Source organism: Sturnira hondurensis, unplaced genomic scaffold, assembly GCF_014824575.4.
Source record: "Sturnira hondurensis isolate 20B ecotype Veracruz unplaced genomic scaffold, ASM1482457v3 Scaffold0021143, whole genome shotgun sequence".
NCBI lineage: Eukaryota > Metazoa > Chordata > Mammalia > Chiroptera > Phyllostomidae > Sturnira > Sturnira hondurensis.
The window spans coordinates 28,248,591-28,270,835 of NW_028093774.1; the positions used below are offsets into that span (position 1 = coordinate 28,248,591).

Here is a 22,245-nt window from a genome sequence, read left to right on the forward strand (position 1 = left end):
ATAGACCTAGAAAGGCACTGAGTATGAAGTATGCTAATCAATAAATGACTGATGGCTGCTTGAGAATTCAAGATTATACATTATTTATCACTAACATAATCATCCCCAAAAGTACTTCTGAAATGTCTGTCAGGTCACAGGGCTGGATGAAATGATGTAGGTCCACCCCTCAAGAACTCTTAAATCAATAAGGGAGAACAACATTACAGATCGACATCGAAGAGACAGATATTTGAACCAGCCATAAATGAATACATGAAATACATGTCTAGAAGGTCATGTGTTACTGCCAAATTGTTTTCCGGGAGACTCACAGCGACTGCACTCTCCATCAGTGTACGAGAACGCCTACTTCCTCACCCCCTTGCCAACATCAGACATTGTCATTTCGTGGAATCTTTGCCGGTCCTGTAGGTACAAAGGGAATTGTATGTTTTAATTTATACTTCCAACTAGTAGTGAGAATGAATACCTCCTCATATTGGCCATTTGTGTTTCTCCTTTTGTGTCCAATTACCTGTTCATATTTTTTGTTTACAGGCATGGAGGTCCCTGGATACTGTTGGGTGGGGGTGTGTGCTGGATGTTACCACCATGCAAGAAATCAGGGACACTTTAAAAAATATGCATATTGTAAAAATAAAAAATATATACAAGCAAGAAATGTTTTTAAAAACCACTCATAATTCTAATCCTCAGAAAGAATCATTGTTAATGATTTAGTTGTTTCCTTCCAGACTTACTGTCCACATATATATTTTTTACACATGTGGGGACTCACATCCAACTTTTCTATAACATGCTTTTCTCCTGGAAACCTTTGCAATTTGTTCAAAGAATGACAAAGGGAAAAAGGAAAGATATAGACTTCATTAATGGAAAAATAAGCAAAAGATATGAATAAGTTACTATTTACAAAAAAACACAAATGATCAGTATAAAGAAGTATTCATCCTTTCTGTTCATTGGAAGTATAAATTAGAACAAATATATGATTCCATTTTCCACTATTGAAAATTGGCAAAGATTCCAAGAAATGATAACGCCCAGGGGAGGAAGTGAGCATTCTCACACACAGATGGAGGTCGTGTGCTTTGGAGGTAGCCTTTGGGGAGGAAATTTGGCAAAAATAAGGTCTTGAGAATGAGTGTGCTCTTCGACACAGCAATATCATTTGCAGGGTTTTATCCTAAGAAATGGCCTGCAGTTTGAGTGACAATATGTGTATTACAAAAAAGTAGAGATTGGGTAAGAACATTGTGACATATTGATACTACAGAATAACACAGGACAGTTAAAATCATGTTTCAGATGAGGACTGGTTGACGTAGGAGGATGTTCACGATGTATTACTATGTGAAGGGCAGGTTGCAAGCACATGACCCCACTTTTGTTTCTACAAATATGTGCACAAAGGATATTCACAGAACAGGAACAATGATAAGCTATCTTGGTAGTGAGGTTGAGCATTTTTTCCTTGCACTTCTCTCTTTGTAGTTTTCTAAGATATTTTTTTTTTACATCGAACGAGGATTACTTGTATAAATCCAGGGGATGATGTCATTAAAAATTATTTCTAAGAGAAGTACAGGTTGATCAGGAGAACCACAGACAGACTTATGACTGATTCTACCCAGCTCCAATGTTCTGACACCAGCCAGTGTGGGCAGGAGAGGTGACTCCCGCACAAAGGTCCTAGGCTTGGGTGCCCACTCTTGTGCCTGACTTCTCAGGGCGAGGAGCATTCTCCTTTTGCTCTGCTCAGGCCACTGGGTCAGGAGAAGGAACGGAAATGAGAATATGTCCTTCTGTTCAAGAAGGAAGAGGGAGGCCAAGGTGCCAAGGAAGAGGTTGTGGACACGCAGCCCCTTGGCTTGGCCCACCTAGACTGCCTCAGGCAGGCATCCCCCCCACCCCCCGGCAAAGAGAAAGCCCCCAGCATGGGCTCAAGCTTCAAGACAGAGACCTTTATAAATCCACTGCCAGAAATAGAAGGACAGTTCAGCCTGTGCTCTTAGTCCCCTGAAATTGCTTGCTTTCTGCAATCTAAAACTTGTTCAGAAAGAGGAGGTCTGAACGGAAATGGGCCTACAGAAATAACATTTATTTTTTTCTTTCTTGGTATAAAAAATTAACTGAGAGATCAGACTACCATATGCCAAGTTCAAAGTAGAGTGACTTGTCTATATGATGGAAGTGAAGCTCAACACAGATGTAAAGAAGGAGACGGGGCCATGCCACCGTTGGGCAGGCCGGATGCCAGAAGAGAGCGATGTTTCAAATGTTACAGGACCCTGGACTAGGCAGCCTCGAACAAAAACCAGAAAGAAGAGAGTTCTGCAGCCGCCAGCAAGAGGTGAAGCGGGAAGACCCCATCTTTCCTGTGCGAAGGTGAAGCCCTCACTGCTCCTGTAGCGAACCCCACAGTCCAGCTCAACCACACAGGCTTTCTCACCACCCCGTTTTTAGGTCTGGACCCTGTGAAGACCCCAAGAAGCAGAAAGATTCCCCGGTACACCGCCATCTCTATGCCCACTTCTCAATCCCCTGACCCGATAGGCTCTCTCCTTTAAGCCCTATTGCATTGTGTTTCTTAATTTCTGACATCTAGTCTCCTTTTTGAACACGTACTTATCTTCTCCTTCCCCTTCTGCCTGGATTGCAACTTGAATAAAGGACTGCATGTTGTCCATATCCGTGTCCATATATTAGGTGCTATATCAGCATTTGCTGACTTTTTAAAAAAACATCAACCTATTTTAGAATGGTTTTAGGTTTAAAGAAAAATTGCAAAGATAGTGTAGAGAATTCCTGTACACCTACACCCAGTTTCGCCTACTATTAATATCTTATGTAAATATGGTATATTTGCCACAATAAATGAACCAAAATTCATACACTAACTACAATCCATACTTTATTAGGATTTCCTTAGTTTCCCCTTTTGTCTTTTCCCTGTTTCAGGATACCATTCGGGATACTACACTATATTTTGTTGTCAGGTGGCAGTTTCTCAGACTTATGTAATTCACATACCGCAGCATTCACTCTCTTCAAGTGTACAATTCAGTGATGGTCTATTGACAAAGTTGTGTAAACACTAGCACTATCTAATTCCAGGGCATTTTCATCACCCCCAAAAGACCCCCTGTACCTGTTGGCAGTCACACCCCAGTCCCTCCTCCCCTCAGCCTCTGAACCACTAATCTACATCATCTCTATGTATTTCCCTATTCTGAACATTTCATATAATTGGAACCATAAAATATGTCCTTTTGTGTCTGGTTTCTTTCATTTAGCATGATGTTTTCAAGTGTCATTCACCTTGCACCTGAGTTAATATATCATTCCTTTTAATGGCTGCACAATATCCTGTGCACAGATATACCACGTTCTGTTTATCCATTCACAAGTTGTCAGACATTTGGATTGTTCTACCTTGGAGCTATTATAATAATGCCTCTATGAATATCTGTGTACAAGTTTTCATTGAAATACATGTTTTCAATTCTCTTGGGAATATAAGGTCTGTCTGGAAAAAGTCCAGCCATTGTTAATATAACAGGAAGAGTATGCATAACATTGATATAACCTGGCAGCCAAGGAGGGTGGACTGGAATGAGCTGTATGAACAATGACGATGCCCCTGTACTAATGAATGGGGGTCGTAGATGCCATTGAGTGAGCAAGGGTATTGTGTGGTGAACAGAGTTCAAAATGAGCAAGTAGAGCAACAAATCTGCATCAAATTTTGTGTTAAGCTGGAACATTCCTCTGCAGAAACTATTAGGATGATTCAGAAGGCCGCAGCTATGGGCGACTAGTGATTAGAAGCTTTTGCCACAACACACCTGCTCAAGTATCATGTCTTTCGCAGAGTTTTTGGGAAAACATCAAATCACCCGGGTGACTCAGCCCCCCTACAGTGCAGATTTGGAGTCCTGCAACTTCTGGCTTTTTCCAAAACTAAAATCACCTTTGAAAGGGAAGAGATGTCAGACTGTTGATGAGATTCAGGAAAATACAATAGGGCAGCTGACGGCACTTGGGAGAACTGTGTGAGGTCTGAAGATGCTCACTTTGAAGGGGACTGAGGTGTCATTATTCTATGTACAGTGCATCTTGTATCTTGTATATTCTTCAGTAAATGTCTCCATTTTTCATATTATGTAGCTGGATACCTTCTGGACAGACCTCCTATATCTAGGAGTGGAACTACTAGATCATATGGTAAATCTATGCTTAGCTCTTTGGGAAACTGACAGTTTTCCAAAGTGGTTGCATCATTTTACATTCCCACCAGCAACATTTTGAACGTTCTGATTTCTCCACATCTTCATCAACGTTGTTCTTGTCTTTTTGCTCATAGCCATCCTAGTGGGTGTGCAGTGGTATTCATTGTGGTTTTGATTTGTATTTCTCTAATTATTAATGATGTTTTCATGTGCTTTTTGGACATTTGTCTACCTTCTTCGGAGTAATATCTATTTCAAATCCTTTGCTCATCTTAAAACTGGCTTATTTATTTTTATTGTGGAGATTGAAGAGTTCATTATAGCATTCATTCTGAATACTAGGTCCTTTCCACATATATGATTTGCCAATTGTTTTCACTTCTTTATAACAGCTTTATTGATACATAATGCACATGCCATACAATTCACCCATTTAAGTGTATATAATTCAATTTATTTTGGTATATTGACAAAGTTGTACAACCATCATCTTCATTTTTTTGATAAAGGTCCTTTGAAGCACAAAAATTATTAACTTTGATGAAATCCCATTCATCCATTTTTCCTTGTGTTTTTGGTGTCATTCATAATCAAGGAACCACTGCCTGACCCAAGATTGCAGAGATTTACTCCTACATTTTCTTCTAAGAGTTCTCTAGTCATAGCCCTTACACTTAGGTCTACGATCCATTCTGAGTTAAATTTTATGTATGGTGTAAGGCAGGAATCCAACTTCATTTTTTGCATGGAAAAACCCAGTTGTTCCAGCACCACTGGTTGAAAATGCTGTTCTTTCCTTCATTGAATGTTCCGGTTTATTTCTGAACTATTAGGTCTATTCTGTTGACATAAATGTCTATTCTTTTTTTTAAGATTTTATTTATTTATTTTAGAGAGAGGGGATGGGAGGGAGAAAGACAGGAAGAGACGCATCGATGTGTGGTTGCCTCTTGTGTACCCCCCACTGAAGATCTGGCTCACAATCTAGGCATGTACCCAGTTCCTGGGAAACTGAACTGGCTAACTACTTGGTTGACAAGCTGGCACTCAATCCACTGAGCCACATCAGCCAGGGCCATAAATGTCTATTCTTATAACGGTACCACACAGTCTTGAATCCTGAAGCTTTGTTGTAAGTTTTTTAAAGATTTTTTATTTGTATTTATATTTAGAGAGGTAGGAGAGAAACATCGATGTGTGGTTGCCTCTTGTGTGCCTCCAAGTGGGGACTTGGCCTGCAACCCAGGCATGTGCTCTGACTGGGAATTGAACTAGCAACACTTCAGTTCACAGCCCGCACTCAATCCACTGAGCTATAGCAGCCAGGGCCTTTGTTGTAAGTTTTGAAATCAGAATGTGTTAGTCCTCCAACTTGTTCCTCTTTTCCAAGATTGTTTTGGCTGTATGGATTCATTAGGTTGTCATATTAATTTTAAGAAAAAGTAAGAGACAAATTAAGAAACTTCCAAACTGTCTTCCAAGGTGGCTACATCATTTTGATTCCCACCATTAATGAATAAGAGATCCTGTTGCTCAGCCTCCTCACCAGAATTTGGTACTGTCAGGATTTGTTTGCTTTTTTAAAGCCATTCTAACAAGTATATAGTGGTATCTCATGCTTTTAAAATTTCCCTAGTTACAAATAATGTTAAGCTTCTCTTCATATGCTTGTTATGTGTGTACCTTCTTTGGTAAGGTGTCTTCATATCTTTTGACTATTTTTTCATTGGATTGTTTTCTTATTGTTGAGTTTTAAGAGTTCTTTCTATACTTTTCACACCAGTTCCCTATCAGATATATTATGCAAATATTTTCTCCAGCCTCTAGGTTGTCTTTTCATTATTTCAATTGTTGAATATTTTAAATTAAAAAAACACTCCTGGTAAGCTTTAATGATGCAGCTGCTTAAAAACCATCAAAGGGTACCTATGTGAGGCTACCAATTTGTGAATTACAAACACAGATTCCCTCTGGAAAGACCTAGAACCACCAAGATATGTATTTGAACTTCACCTCTATCCATGCCTTTGGCTGATGCCTTTGTGGAAGGTACAAACTGCATAATCAAATTGCAACAAGCCACATGGATCTTAAGTGTATCTTTATTACAGTTATAGAACCTTCTGTGATAAGGCTCTTGCCTAGTCTCCAGCCACATCTCATCCTTTTGTCCTTCCTCTCTACACCCACAGAAGCCTTATCTCAGCAACTTGGAAGACTTTTGCTTCCAGCACCAAGATTTTCACATTTTTCTTCTGCCAGTGTGGCAGGCTGACTTGTAAGAAGACCCCAGTGACCCTCACTTCCTGGTATTCTCAGCCTTGTGTCATCCCCTCCCCTGGAGGTACACTAGACATTGTGACCTGCTTCTAGTGGACAGAGCAAAAGTGATGACATCAGTTCTAATATTAGGCTGTAAATGATTGTCAGTTCTGTGTCGCTTGCACTCTCTCTTCCTCCCTTATTCCCTCATTCTCATGAAGCCAACTGACATGTTGTAAGCTTATGAAGAGGCTCATATAGCAAGGAACGGGGCACGGGGCGCGGGGTGGGGGGCTCCGGCTAATAGCTTATGAAGAGCTGAGGCCTCAGTCCAACAGCCTGCGAGGAACTTAATCCTGCCAACAGCGACTTGAGTCACATTGGCAGCAGATCAACCCCACTTGAGCCTTTAGACGACTTCAGCCCTAGCAGACATTTCGAAACCTTCCGAGAGACGGTGAGTCAGTGGATTCAGCTAAGCTGTGCCCAGATGCCTGATCCCCAGAAACTGTGAGATATTAAATGTTATTGTTTCAGGCCACTATGTTTTGGGGTAATTTATGACATAGCAACAGATAGCCAATAAAGTCAGGAACATTTCCCTACTCACTTCCCACCTCTTTTAATTGCTATGTGTCTTCCTCAGGGATGACCCTCCCTTCCCCTGACAATCCCCTGTGTCTGAGCAAGTCTTTGCTTATCCCCTCTCACAGCATTCTCTTCTCCTTTGTCGCACTCGTCACAATGGCAGTTAGTTCACTAGCTGAGTAATGTCAGTTCCAAGGCAGAGCTGGCTGTATTTTTTCCACACTGAATTCCCAGCACCAAACATGGTACATAGCACATAGTGAGGGTATAGTGACTACAGAATGAAAAAGAAAAGGATAAACAAATGAAGGAATTAGCAAAGTACACCAAAGCCCCACAGTTCAGAAAGGAGTCTGAGACAGCCCCATGCCCTAGTAAAGAGAGTTGTGAAAGTCTCACAATTCCCAGGCTATACTTTTAAAATATCAAAAACCAAAAAATGAAACCATGTCAACACATTCTAGATAAAAATTTGTTATGACAGAGTGCATTGTAACCAAATTCCCTACATATATAAAAGGTCCAGCAAGTACTAGCTTATAATTCAGGATTCTGACTAAGAAAAAAACACCTTGCAGTTGTACCAGAAATAACAGCAGCTAACCTGAATAATAAAGGAGGAGGAAGCGAAGACAGAGGCGGTCTAACGGAAGCAGCCCCATGTGACCAACAGGCTGGAGCTGGCCCTCCTCTGCTTTTCACGTGAAATCTGGGAAAGGTGTCCAGTTGTTTTTTTCTGTGGAATGAATGAATTTTTAGCTACATTCTAAAAGAAGGATTTTGAAGTTTGAGGATACCCGATGGCCACAGAAAGGTAAATTTAGTCCAGTTATTTTAGTTGGCTAAACTCCTACAGGTCTTTTTAAATCACAAGTGGCAAATACAAGGCCCACGGGCCGACTCCGGCCCTCCACCTTGTTTTACCTGGCTCAGCACCTTGTTCCTACCCGGCGGCAGCACTGAGCTCCTTGGCCCTAGTTAAGGAGTAGTCATGTTTATACAGTCCTAAAATTACATTCGGCCCTTGAAGGCAACTGCGAGGATATGGCCCCTGGTGAAAATGAGTTTGACACCCCTGTCTTAAATGATAATATTATATAGTCAACCACTCCTGGTGAACTAGTTTCATTAGCAATTCCTTACCTCACTGCCTACAAGTCACACACATCCCACTCACTCCCTAGCTGGACATTCAGCTGGAACTGCCAGCCTGTTCTTTTATCGCACCCCTTCACCTACCTCATGCTCCTGCCATTCCTCGGTCATAGGACACACCTTCTCATCCCTTCCTTTTCACGCGTCCTTCCTCTGACTGCAAGTCCTCCTTTAGTGCCGCCCAGTCCTTGCAACACCAAATTCAAAAGGGAAGACTGCTGCTCCCTCCGGAAGTGACTGCTCTTCTGCTCTGTCCTCTTGGGGGGCTCAGTGTCAATCTCTTCTATGGCCTCTGTCATATTCAATATTGTTTTGTGAACAGATATGTATCTCACTTACCTCTTCTACTGCCTAGACCTGGGGGTGGTTACGGTCTCTGTCTTGATGATCTTTTTCCCCCCATGTAACCCCAAAACAAGGCTTTGGCATGGAGCAGGGCCTTAGTGCATATGTGTTGTTAAATGAATAAACAAAAACCAATTAAAAAGCTCAAAGGCTTTTAAATGAATCAGATACACTTTATATCTCAATGCCAATAAGAGACACCAAAGAGATTTAATCTTAAAAATATTTAATTTGCCTTTGAATGAAATTTTGTTTTCAAACATACCAAAGACAGTTTCTCATAAAGCAAAAAAGGAACTGAGAAATGAATACACAGAATGTTTCTTCACTAGTCCGCTAGAGCACTGGCTAAATGTCCTAATGTGTTACTCTAAATAGTCACATGGAAGCCAAGGAGGCAAACAAATGACAAAGCAATTATTAAATACAGGAAAATGAACTTTTCAGGAGCTTTCTGGATTTCTTTAATAGTCTGTTGTTGAACTTCTGACAAAATAATTTCAACAATTAAAAAATTAATAAAAACAAATATTAGTCTGATGGGAAATGATTAAGCCCAGGTGATTTAATTACAGGGACTTAGTTACAGAAATGTACCAGACTATTTGGGCAACATTGTCTGGGAGGAGGACCGAGTTCTCGTTTCCAAGCCCAGGGTGTCCGGGAGCCTCACGTGATCTCTTTCCATCAGAAAAGACTGTCGCACAGACGACTTCATGTTTTCTTCCGGTTCAAGGGGGAGAAGGGTATAGGGGTTGAACAGACACCGAGGCTCCCCCAAGATGCCAACTCTGCAAAGAGAATTATTGGTATAACTGAAGCGGTGAAGCCAAAGACTAAAGAGTATGGCTGTAGTTGTGTGTGTGTGTGTGTGTGTGTAGACACAGCTTTTATTTTTCTTTTTTTAAAGCATTCCCTGTTTCCCTGGATGACTACTGTGGTTTTAAATATAGGCCAAAAAATGCTGCCCAAAGCCAGATTTTGTATGGGCCCTTCCTGCATTTCCCAAAGATGACTCTCCTATTGGAAAAACCGCAGCCTCTCAAAGTCTGCTACTCACTCACCCAAATGAGAACTCTCTGAATCCCAGTTTACCATTTAGTGATCTTCTCTAGTCTAGATGGGTGCACCAATCGCTGCTCTGGAAAGGAAGCCGGCGGAAAGGAGGAGGGGGTGTGTAGAAAGATGCTGCTTTCATCTTTGTTCAGCTTTCTGGGAGAGGAACGGTGTCTGAGCCCTGTCCCCCCGACAAAACATAGGAAATGACGCTCAGGGCTCTCTTTTCTCTCTCCTTGGGCCACTTACATTGGCATGGGCACGGAGTCCAGATACTCCATATGCCTTTGCATCTCAGCTGGGAATTGGGTGCCTCCTTGATGATACTTTTTCTCAACTACATTCTGAGCTTTTTCTCTGAGAGACGGCAGCAGAGTAGACATGACTGGAGAGCGCATGTGAATGGCTGTTTTAATTGCCGGGCGTTTTGCCATCATTCTCCTACAAGGGCAAAGGTGACATTCAGGTCACATCATCCTGTTTTCTAGAAATGTCCTTGAGCTTAGGAAAGTCAAAAGGTCATACCTGAATTGCACAAAAGTCATGCACTTCTTTTCCCTTCCTGCTTCTTCATCCTCACGCTTCCTTTGAGGAATATTGAACATACTGGTGCGAAAGAGCCTCCCTATTTCTTCCTCAATATCTGTGAAGTGTTGACGTCTGAAGACAATCCAAGCCACGCAGGTACAGAAAGTATAAAAGGACTACAGTGGAAAAGAGCCAAGAATCACACCCATAGCTATGATATGGGACACTCCCACCTGTCTATATTACACTGCTAAGTAGATATAAAGCCAGATGATCCAATTTCTCCACATTCCTAAAAGTGGTGGAAAATTATACATGCACTCACCTTTGCAGGAGGCAAATCGGAGAAAAAAGGTAAGGCATGGTATGTAGTGCATTAGCATCCTTCTCAGAAAAGACATTAGCTGTGGGTAAGTACCTGACAAATGGTTATTAGTTATTGCTATACTTCATGTTTTGTATCAAAGAGAAAAGCCCCAAAACATAAGTGACTCACCTCAAAGAATTTCCAGTCTTTTTGTGTATCTGATATTTTCTCTCTGCAGTGTAACAAATCACAACAATAAGTTAAGAGGGAAGTTCAGCCTTTCAGTGATCTAGGCAAAACCCTTATCTTCAAAAGGTTGGTTTGCAGGAGCATTACCTGTGGCCTCCAAGACTATTTAGGCACAATAAATGATATCAAAATGCAGTGGTAATGAGTCCCTGTATCTTTTTCTCCAACTTCTGTGGTTACCCAGATCAAAAGCCCTGGAGTGTCCCATCAAAAGTTAGCCAATATAAATTGAGGATAAACAAGCCAATCAAGAAATGTATTCTTCCAAATGCTACTGGTGATGGGAGTGATGGGGAGGTGGGGAGAGTGGAAAGATGAAGAGGCAACCCAATGTGTTAGTAGGTATGGAAATAAAGCAACTAGAGGGTAAGTCTAACATGAAGAAAAAGAACAAATCTTAATGGTTATGGCTACTGATACAAAAAGAAACAGACATATGTCATTATGCCTGCAAATATTGTCTATGCCGTGCAATCAACAGACCGGGGAGAGTAGTGTGCACCTTAACAAGGGACATAAACTGAGCCTTATCTCTTAAAGGCAGGCATCTGTCCACGAGTCCTTGCGACACAGACTTAATGTTAAGGATAATGTACTGGCGTGGGCACGCTTAATGAACTTGGCCTGATTCTGATTCCCAGCCTTAGGAAAGCAGGCAGGGCCTGGGGAGGACTTGAGAATTGAGAGAGAGGGCTGCGCACTTGCAGTCCATGTGATTAGTCATGGGGCCAACCTGCTCCAGGGTTGATTCTGGGTTTGCTTTTGCTTTTGCTTGGGCCTTCTTCGGAGTAACTGACCCAGGACGGCCCTAGTAGCAGGCTCTCCAGCACCACTGTGAAATCCCATGGTCTGGGGAAGATGACCCAAATCCCTCTGGACCTTCAGCCCAGGGCCTCCATGATCTGTATGAGCCCAAACTAGATCTCCATTTTGGGGAACCACTGAAGAGATGATTTAGCTTTTAATGAGGTGGGTCCCTCCCTTCCTACAGCCTCTTCATTTACATACCGGTTTCCTCCCATGCGGAGTCTTCAATAAAGAATTAAGACAACAGTTAATGATACTGAACATTTACTAAGTGTAAACTATGTGCTAAGTACTGTGCTAAGCCCTTTAGATACATTATAATACTGAGTTCTCATACTATCTCTGTGACATAAGCAGCCTATAGTCGAGGACACTAAAGTTGAGACTCAAGTCCAATGACACATATTTAACTAGGGGTAGAGTCTGTACCAAAACTCAGGCCCGTCAGAAGGTCCACATTGGTCTTCATAACCAGAATGCAAGGGAAACAAGCTTTTTCTGTAGAATATTTTTCAGAGCAGTTAAAAAATATTAAACAACAAAGCAGAAACTTTTAGGGATGAGCTTCGGCATCCTTAAGTGCCACCTGAAGCCTCCATCCGCCAGGAGTGCTTATGTGGTATTTCCATCCTCCCACGGACTCTGCCAGATGAAACCAGAGACCGCACAGACCTGCCAAGCCGAAGCAGAAACCAGCCAAGCTTTGTTTTGGGAATCCCAAGTTCTAGGAGGGGTAGAGCAGTATCATGTTGGCACAACCCACACCAGCACTATCTCACCAAAATTTTGAAATGACAGACTAATTGCTCCGGAAACACACACTTTCTTCCTTTATTTTTCTTTCATGAACCTCCTTCCCTTCTCCTCAAGTCGCCATAAAACGTGAACTTCTTTCTCTCATAAAGACAAAAGAACAGTTGATATAGCCCACACCGCAGTAATTAAGCACAGAATGCAGTAATGATTGTATCCAAACCACCAAAATATTATCAGTCATTCCTGTAGGGATGCAAGGTTTATGGCCAGGCCCATTGTTCCGGGACTAGAGGGGGAAAAAATGTTGTGTTCTACTTGCCCCCTGCTGCTTTAGTTGAAATCAGGTTGAAATGAGTATCAAGGGCTGCTTTTTATCATGGAAGAGAAACTTCAAAGGAATATGTTTGGGGGAAGGAGAAAGAGGCCTTGGTGCCTGTAACTGGGGTGAGGGTGGGGGAATGGGTATTAAGGATGATTTGTACACCTGAGCTTTAAAAAGCCCTTTCTCCCTGTCCTCACTTGCACCTCCAGCCTCTCTGGTCACCCATCAGGTGCTGGCTGCATTAAGGGCACAGGAGTAGGGTATAAATCCTAACACAGAGGCGGGAGTGGAGCCAGAATGGGCAATAACCAAAGAACAAATCTAATTCCCTAGCATGTGCAATGAAGGGTTTTTTCTTATCTATCCTGGAAAATACGGAGAGCTTGCACTGAATGTGTGCATCAAAATTTTGCCTAAGCTTTCGTGATATCAGGATTTCGCAGATATATTTAGAAGAGAAAGACACGTCCTCCTACTTCTCAAGAAGCGTGAAAGCACTGAATTAGCAGCCCCCAAATTGCTGGTTCTACTGAAAACTTTAACTCCAGAGATAAATAGCACAAGGTGTTCTAGTCCAATATTAAGTGTGTACATTTAAGAAAGAAAAAGTCAGAAAATTCTCATGAAAATGTTCTCACAAGAATATCAGCTTATTCACATTGGGAGGAAGTTCAAATCAGTTATTCAGTGAAATAAAGATGTGTTAAAATCAGCAAAAAAAAAGCATTGTCCTCATTTTGCAGATAAAAACAACCAAAAGACAATATAAACTCCATTCGAGGACATAATACCATAGCCAGTTAACAATTTCTACTGGCACAAACATGCTATGATCCATTTCCCTCAATGTCCTTTGTTCAGCTTCTGACCTGTAGGAAGTTCCCTGTGTGAATGGGGGTAGTAAGCTCTATCCTGATTCTCCAACTGTCACCCACACGCAGGAGAAGAGCAGGCGATGGAGTGCACAGTGAGACAAAAAGACCAGGCGCTCCTGGGAATGAGCTAGCACTAAATTGAAGCAATCACTTACAAACAAAATCAGTTACTTTAAAAGTTTGAATAAAAATTACACAGTAATAAAAATTACTGTCAAAAGTACATAACTTATGTGGAGGTTCTATATATAGGGAATGAAAAGATATGATAAAATCTCTAATTATAACTATTTTTACTCCCAAATTAGTTTGCAATTCATACATTCTTTTAAAGATTAAACATTAAATATAGACAATTAAATTATTTTTTTGAGCTAGAGCCTGTTTGTCGCGACTGACCAGAGTCCATGAATTCTCTGCCCTGGCCACCCACACTGCCCCGGGTCTCTATCAACTGCCAAAATTCTAATCTGGCACTAACACTTGGTTGGATGACCCTGGAAGGATTGCTCCCCTGAGTCCACTTCATCATCTTCTGTAAGAAGATTCTTAGGGTTTTCTTATCCACCCACTAGAGAATCAACTTTCTATCCTCTGAAAACACTAAGACTAAAGTACACCTGCACCGAATTTTGCTAGAGCCGATCACCTGTCTGGCCTGGTACGGGCTGGTACTCAGATTCCCCTTAGCCCCAATAATGACAAAGTCCACACCCGTAAGAACGAGAGCCAGTGGGTGAAAGCTCATGAACTCGAGGAGTTCAGTGGACACATCACTGAGCTCCCAAGAGTGACCACATCCTCACTTGCTGGGCAGAAAGCAATGCCTGTGTCTGGAGTCAGAAAGATGGTGCCTGGAAGTCAACACTGGTGATCCATAGAATTAATCATCCAGCCACTTTTGCCAAGTGGCCCAACCAGAGAACAAATTTGCTGTGGGAAGAGGAGCATAACTCACTTCTGTTTGTTACTTTGAGTCTGAAAATGACTAGTGGGTAAGCGAGTATGTAAAAAGCCCATTAGCTCCATGATCCTCAGCTTGGACTGGCATCGCAACAGTGTTTTGCAGTGAGCTCATGTGATTTCAAATGCAGACAATGGACCAGGGGATGATCCATGTCCCAGGTGGGATGGAGCAGGATGGCGTGAGGTTCATCACATTGCGAAGAACAGCGTGCAATTTAAAACATATGAACTGTTTATTTCTTGAATTTCCATTTAATATTTTTGGATTATGGTTGACCACGGGTAACTGAATCCTTGGAAAGTAACACCGCAGATAAAAGGAAACTATTGTATAATCAAAAACAAAGAAAATTAGCCTGAACTGAAAATATATCAATATAAGCATTAATAAACATCAAGTTCTATATGAGAGAAACCTCATATGCACTTTTGCTTTTAAGCTTTACACACCAACGTAGGTCCTTATAAGTAGGTAAGGAGAAATGAGAGACTATATGCATGCCCCTTAGACCTTGGAGAAGCTTGGAGAAAACCTACCTCAACTAAAGAATGAAATCAATATTCTAATATAATCTGTGTCCAATCTGACTTCTCTTTTTGTAGGTATTTCAACAGATTTACCATTTCCTTTTCCTGTGTTATTCATTTTACATGATGATTAATTTTATAAACAGAAAGAACAAAACTGTATTTGAACATGGAGGGAATCACTGAGTTATTTTCTTAACATGGCAAATAGTTCATTTAAAGTAAGGGTCAAGACCTGACTGGTGTGGCTCAGTGGGATAGGCATCATACCTCAAACGGAAAGGTTGCCGGTTCCATTCCAGTCAGGGAACATGCCTGCATTGCAGGTTTGGAACCCAGTTGTGGGCGTGAGAGAGGCAACCAATGGATGTTTCCCTCGCACATTGATGTTTCTCTCCCTCCCTTTCTCCCTCTAAAAACCAAAATCTTTAAAAAAGTAAACTAAGGATCAACAGAACTAATAAATAGTAAGTGCTAATTTAGTCTCTTAAAAGAGAAAAAGGGCCCTGGCTCGTGTGGCTCAGTGGATTGAGCGCAGGCCTGCAAACCAGATGATCGCGGTTCGATTCCCAGTCAGGGCACATGCCTGGGTTGCAGGCCGGTTCCCAGCAGGGGACACACCAGAGGTAACCATGCATTGATGTTTCTCTCCTTTTCTCCTTCCCTTCCCCTCTAAAGACAAATAAATAAAATCTTTAAAAATAAAAATAAAAGAGAAAAAGATACAGTTGACTTTAGTCATTTCTTTAACAGAATTAAACACAAGAAATGCTATTGTTTATGGCTAATTAAAAAATTTAAAATACAATTATAGGAAAAAATGAAATCTAAAAGCTACCTTTTATAGATGATATGATTATATACCTAGATAATCCAAAGAAATAATTTAAAATTTTATATAGGTAAGAAATGTGTTTAACATATGTGTCATAGGCTATAACATAAGTTGATAAAAAACCAAATGCACTCTTACATATTTAATCACCAAAATATATCACCAAATCTCATCCACAGGGGAATGGATAATAAGTTAATTATAACAAATTCATAATATGCATGATCCTGGATAGTCGAGAACTATTTTCTTTAAAAGGATACAGTAGATCTATGTGTACTGATATTTAAAGACATCCAAGGCTTGTAAGTGAAAACACGCCATTTCAGAATGACACATATGGCATTTTCCCATGTATGTTAACAACAACAACAAGCTAAGTGCACATGTAGGTAATTTCATAGAAAGCTAGGAGGACATACACCAAACCAGAGGTACCACTATTTATTTCTGGGGAGTGAAATGAGATCAGAGGAGAGTAGAGTGAGCAGGATACTTGTATTTTGAACTCTATATACTAACTATAACTATATATGTAAAAAACTATTGTTTGAATTTTTTGCCCTCAGGATATGTCTGTGAAGTAATTGTATAATTAAAAAATAAATTTAAAAAACTTCACATTGGTATAAAAATTAAATACATGAGTGCCAGTCTAAGTTAGGACGCATATATTTCTTTAAAGATTATTATGTAAAACTTTAGTAGGAAAAATTAAAAATGATATAAATAAATGGAAAATACATCTTACAGCTCTTTAAGAGGATGCAATACAGTAAAGATGTCACTATTTCCTAAGCCAGCAATTTTCAACTGGTGTGCCATAACACATAGGTATGCTGCAAAAATTTTTTAGATATACAAAACCTGACTACTTAGTCAGGGGCACTGACTTCTTACCCCTTAGATTGTCAAATGAAAAAATGACAATAGCCAACAAAACAATAGCTCTCCAGTGTGAATGCCCTGTCTTGAACCATAAATATATAGGTCATATAATACAGATGCATCTTATTGGTCATGTTGAATAATAAAATGGTATCTGATCAGTTAATTCTCGGTATTAGAAGTCCTTATAGACAAGTATAGGCACCTGATTTTTTAAAAAGCCACTTTGGAGCAAAAAGCATAGGCAATTACTATTACTATTTTTTGTACCTTTTTTTGTCAGGTCAGCAAAAAAATATATATTTTTTGGTGTGTTGCAGAATTTTAGCAATTAGTTTCTGTGTGCCATGAGATGAAAAACGTTGAAAACCACTGTCCTAAGCTAATGTAAAGGTTTTAATATAATATACAATGAAAGGTTCTTGGTAGATATCTCAGAATCTGATTAAAGTGAAATTTAGCTCAAACCACCAAGACCACCAAACAGAAGGGGTCTGAAGGCAACGGGGTGAGCTCTTGTTTTCGGCGGTTAGGTTGCTCCCTCCCAGTCTGGCTCACTGTCTGTTCTCCCCAGTCTCATCCCCTGAGGGCCATCCCTCCTCACTTCTGCTTTGGGTGCCCAACCTCTGTCTATACCTGCATTGCACCTATTCCCAGTTGCTGGTTGTCTTACCTGAGGATTCCTCCCCGAGACCGTATGCTCTCTGATGGCAGAGACTATTTTTTGTGTACCCTGCCCGGCCTTTAGCACCAAAACTGCCACAGAGCACACACTCAAAATGTTGTTGAATAAAGCAAAGCAAATATAAGCTATATAGTTCTGTGTTTAACACAGAAAAACTGATCAATAAGATTACATAGGAACTTCCGAAAATGGGTTAAAATTTTATAAAAATTCAACATTTAATGAACAAGAAAGTTACGGTGAGGAAAAAAATCACTAATAAGTATTATTAGCAAATTGAATACTAGTAAAGAAAAATATCTTAGATTCTTAGCCCATCTGATCTTATAAGCTATAATAAATTTCAAATGAATTAAGAACTTTAACATTTTCTTTAAAACCTATTTTTAAAAACTAAGAAAGAAAGGCAAGGATTTTAACCCAGGAATGAACAGTGAACCTAGGAATGCAAGAACTATGACTACCAAACAGCACCAGAAACAAGGTGAAAATGTTCAAATAAATAAAAAAATTTATAACATTTCACAATGTGTAGAAACATAAATATCAAAAGGAACTAGAAAACAAATGACCAATCCTTGCCATATAAAACATATATGTATATTTATACAAATTCCTAGTTTCCACTTGATAAATGGTTAAAACTAGATGTGAAACAGGCAATACATTACACAGAAAAAATAAAGCACAGACTCCATACTCTAAAAGATATTCAAAGTCAAATAAAACACCTTTAAGCTTTTCTATTTTTAAAATTTTTATTTATTTATTTTTAGAGAGAGGGTTAAAGGAGGGAGAAAAGCATCAATGTGTGACTACTCTTTATGCATCCCCCCAGGGACCTGGCCCACAACCCAGGCATGTGCCCTGACTGGGAATCAAACTGGCGACCTTTTGGTTTGCAGGCCAGCACTCAATCCACTGAGCTACACCAGCCAGGGCACCTCTAAGCTTTTTATATACCTTTGAGCTATCAAAAATATTAAACTAATAAAACCAGTTATGCTTATTGCTGATGGCAATATGGAATGTTTTCACCTTTTTGGAGAACAATCTGGCAATGTGTAACAAGAGCTATAAAATTTTTCCTGCCTGCTAGGTAAATATTCTGGGTAATGAGCTATAAGAAAATAGCCGAAATGAACAAAGTAATTTATATAAAAATTTTCAGTGCAAAAAACCAAAAACCACACGAATGTATACAAAAGGAGTGTTTGAGCAAACTGGTATAATACACAATGGAATAACTACAGTTGCTATTCAAAATGGTAGGCGAAATAATGTAAGCAGAATAATAGGAAAAGGTACATAGAAAATGTAGAACATAAGAAAGTATATGTATATGAACATCTGTATTTTGAAAATGTGGGAACAGAGAAATCATGTATTGCATTCTTTTCCTATGAAGTTAAAATATTTAAAAAAAAAAAAAAAAAACAGTTCTGGCCATGCCCAGTGTGTGGATCTTGAGCCTGTGGTGAAACTACTTGAAGAAGGAGGTTCTGGGTTAAGGACTGGCACTTTCCCTGATGTGACACCAAACTTCCCTGTGATGTGATGCTTTCAAATTGTAAATACCGTAGAGTTTAAACTGTCATCTTTGGTAGAGATTACCTTCCCACAAGCAGGGTGCTCTTATAAGCCCCACTTTACCAGTCTGTACCCACAGCTATTGCTGCTGGAAGACAAGCAGCGAAAGGGCAGGAGACACACCCAATTCACCCGTCGACCCTGACCCATCACTTGGCCCCCCTCACAGGGCAGCCAAGTGACCCTTGTCTGGCAGCAGGAAGCCTTCCTGGTTGAGAGCAAGATTCCGTTAAGCTGTTACATGCTGAGAGAAAAGACATTTCATCCCAAGCAGTAGAGGGTTGTTAAAATATCAGCTGAGATTCTGGGATTTTTCCAATGCTCACTTGGCTCTCTCAAAAGAGACATCACGTGTGTTCGGGACAGAGTCTACGCTGAGCCCAATTATTCCATACAACCAGAAAGGAATCTTTCTCAAGGGCGCCAAAAGTCAAATTTAGCAGTCTTAAGGGTGTGGATGTACAAATAAGTGAAGATGGGATGAAATTCTAGGTGGGCACTTACTTTCCGCAGCACATGTGATGCTTATCGGGCATGCCCACGCCCAGGACAAGGACACAGTACTTATGCGCCAAGTATTTCTGTGCAGCTTCTAACTTACTTAAAACCAGTTCCATCTCTTTTTTCTCTATGAGGCCCCTGAAAAGAAAGACAATGATTGGATTAATTTGGGCAAATACATATAGTAATTAATGAAAAGTCAGAAGTATAAACCATCATGAAAGAAACACAACACATCTGACTCATCCTTTCATTCATTTTATTCAAGCTATGGCAAAGGTCTTCAAAAACCTTTGATATTTGGCATCTCAAGTTTATAAAGAATGTTCACTCTTTTATAGATTCTTTATACTTTATGCCATGCACCCTTAATTTTATAGACAGAAAGTCTTAATTTATTACCTATCTTGATTTCTGCAGCAGCTAGCAGCGCAATTCCCTGCTGTTTTGCTAAAACAGCCATGGAGACTCCCACCCCAGCTTCCCCTGGGTTCCTCATGTTCCTCCCAAGGGAAGGGGCTCAATGTTTGACTCTGTGTTTGCTAAGCAGGCATCTGTGGACTACTACTCTGGAACTTTGACATCCATCACAATAACCTCTTGGTGAGAACACACCCAGCACCAACTGAATTGCAAATGAACTTTAAAAGACAGCCAGTGAGGTTACAACACGTCTCAACCCTAGTTTTAGAAGTTTCTACAGTATAGAAGGAAACAGCATTGCCCAGAATACATTCCAATGACTGCTATTGAAAAGGTACATGTCACTAGCTTTTTTTCCTTGACTTAATTTTCAGAAAGATTTAAACCAAATGAAATGCACTCTAAACAACAGGGACAAATTATTGCCCCCTCTGACCTTAGGCAGTAGATCGACCACATGAGGATATGCTGGGAGGAGGGGTGGGAGTGAGACTAATATAAATAGTTCAAAGCACAAAACATTATCACATGTGATGAGAAGGCTTGTGAGTGGCTGAAATGAGTTTCTGGAAGAGATAAATTGGGTTTCAACCTTAAATGCCCAAATTTCACATAACACACATCCCCACAAGCCCCCAACAGCCATCCCTGCGCCTGACTTCCTGTTTCCTTCAGAAGTCCCCTCCCTCACAGTCCACCTCTGCTTGTGGTAGCTGCCAGTAACTAGTATTCTTCTTTTTTGTAAACAAAGCAAACCAAACAACAACAATCAAGAGATACCTTGAGACTTTTAGGCCAATGGCTCTCAAGTTTTAAAATATGTAAGAATCGCCTGGGGTTACTTGCTAAAAGTGCAGATTCTCAATGCCACATCCTCTCAAAGATTCTGGTTCAGGTTGGGGTAGAACATTTTAAAACAAGTCCCAGTATAATTTTCTGGAAAAAACTGGTAATGATTTTAAGTAGCATGCAATTGATCATAAACTTTAATTCTAATCATATCTCCTGAAATACATTCTTTTTAAAAATCATCCAAAAATTAGAGGAACATCTAATGCATGAAGATATTCAATACAATCATTAATCTTTGGTTCGCATGCCAGCACTCAATCCACTGAGCCACACCAGGCAGGGCTCATTAGTCTTCTATCAGAAAAATTAGAAACTCCCCAAATATACAAAAATAGAGGGATGAAATGAGTAGTAATACAGGGAGTAGTAACATAGCCAGGCACTGTTTAACCTAATACATGGCTCCCTGTGACATTTAGGCCATTCACCAAATTCTGTATACCCTTAACCACTACACGTACTGTCGCTTAATAGGTAAGTCAGTAAGTCAATAACATACATGAGCTTAATGGAATGTTATGTCACCACTGAAAATTACAATTATGAAGACTGTAATAACAAAAATACTTATGATATAATGTTTAAAACTACATACATTTAGGACTTCCGCCAAGATGGAGGCATAGGTGGAAACACTGTGCCTTCTCCCACAACCAAGTTTGAATACAACAAAGGTTTGGAGAAACAAAGACACAACCAAAGGACAGAAAATTGAATTATACGGAAGTCCGACTACATCTAACCGTTCAACGGGACAGTAAGAGGGGCGGAGCCAGCAGCGAGCAGGGTCGGGCAGGACAGGGCCCCCACCCAGGCGCGCAGGCAGCCTGGAACCAGTTGGGGTGCGGGGCAGACCTCGGGCGCATATTCGAGCACAGTGAGACAGACCACGCAGGCCCCACGGGGCGAGGGCTGACGGCGGTGGCACACTCGCGTGCAGTGGGATGAAACGCGTGGGCCAGGTGATGGCAACTGCGGCACCGGGGAGGGCCGTGGTGGCAGGCAGCGGACAGGACGCCATAGTCCCTCTTTGACCCCGCCCCCACATACAACATCACAACCCCGCGACTTAGTTGCCCTGTTCTAGTGAACACTTTAGGGCTCTGATCCTGCTATGGAACAGGCACGGACAACCCGAAAGATGGCGCAAAAAGAACTCAAAGTCCCAGAGCCAATAACTCTAAGCGACCGAGAAATTGCCAGCCTCTCAGAAGCACAATTCAGGACACTGTTTATCAGGATGCTCACAGAACTGGCAGATTATAGTCACAAATTAGAGGAACAAAGTCACAAATTAGAGGAATATATGAAGGCTAAACTAATTGAAATGAAGGGAGATGCACAGGAAACCAATAGTGATGGAAAGGAAACGGGGACTCAAATCAATGGAATGGACCAGAAGGAAGAACAAAACATCCCACCAGAAAGGAATGAAGAAATGAGAATTCAAAAAAATGAGGAGAGGCTTAGGAACCTCCAGGACATCTTTAAA

At 40.7% G+C, this 22,245-nt stretch overlaps 1 protein-coding gene across 3 annotated transcripts in view; it reads right to left on the reverse strand.

The window, feature by feature from the left end:
* Positions 1-9,031: 9,031 nt before the first annotated feature.
* The window catches only part of PPP1R36 (protein phosphatase 1 regulatory subunit 36), a 31,933-nt gene continuing 18,719 nt past the window's right edge, over positions 9,032-22,245 (reverse strand). For all 3 annotated transcript variants that reach the window (XM_037031600.1, XM_037031599.1, XM_037031601.1), the window contains exons 7-11: positions 19,482-19,616; positions 10,666-10,708; positions 10,167-10,345; positions 9,891-10,082; positions 9,032-9,376 (exon numbers count right to left, since the gene is read on the reverse strand). In XM_037031600.1, the coding sequence (XP_036887495.1) occupies positions 9,187-9,376; positions 9,891-10,082; positions 10,167-10,345; positions 10,666-10,708; positions 19,482-19,616 (739 nt within the window). In that variant the 3' untranslated portion in view covers positions 9,032-9,186. The remainder of the gene's footprint in view (positions 9,377-9,890; positions 10,083-10,166; positions 10,346-10,665; positions 10,709-19,481; positions 19,617-22,245) is intronic.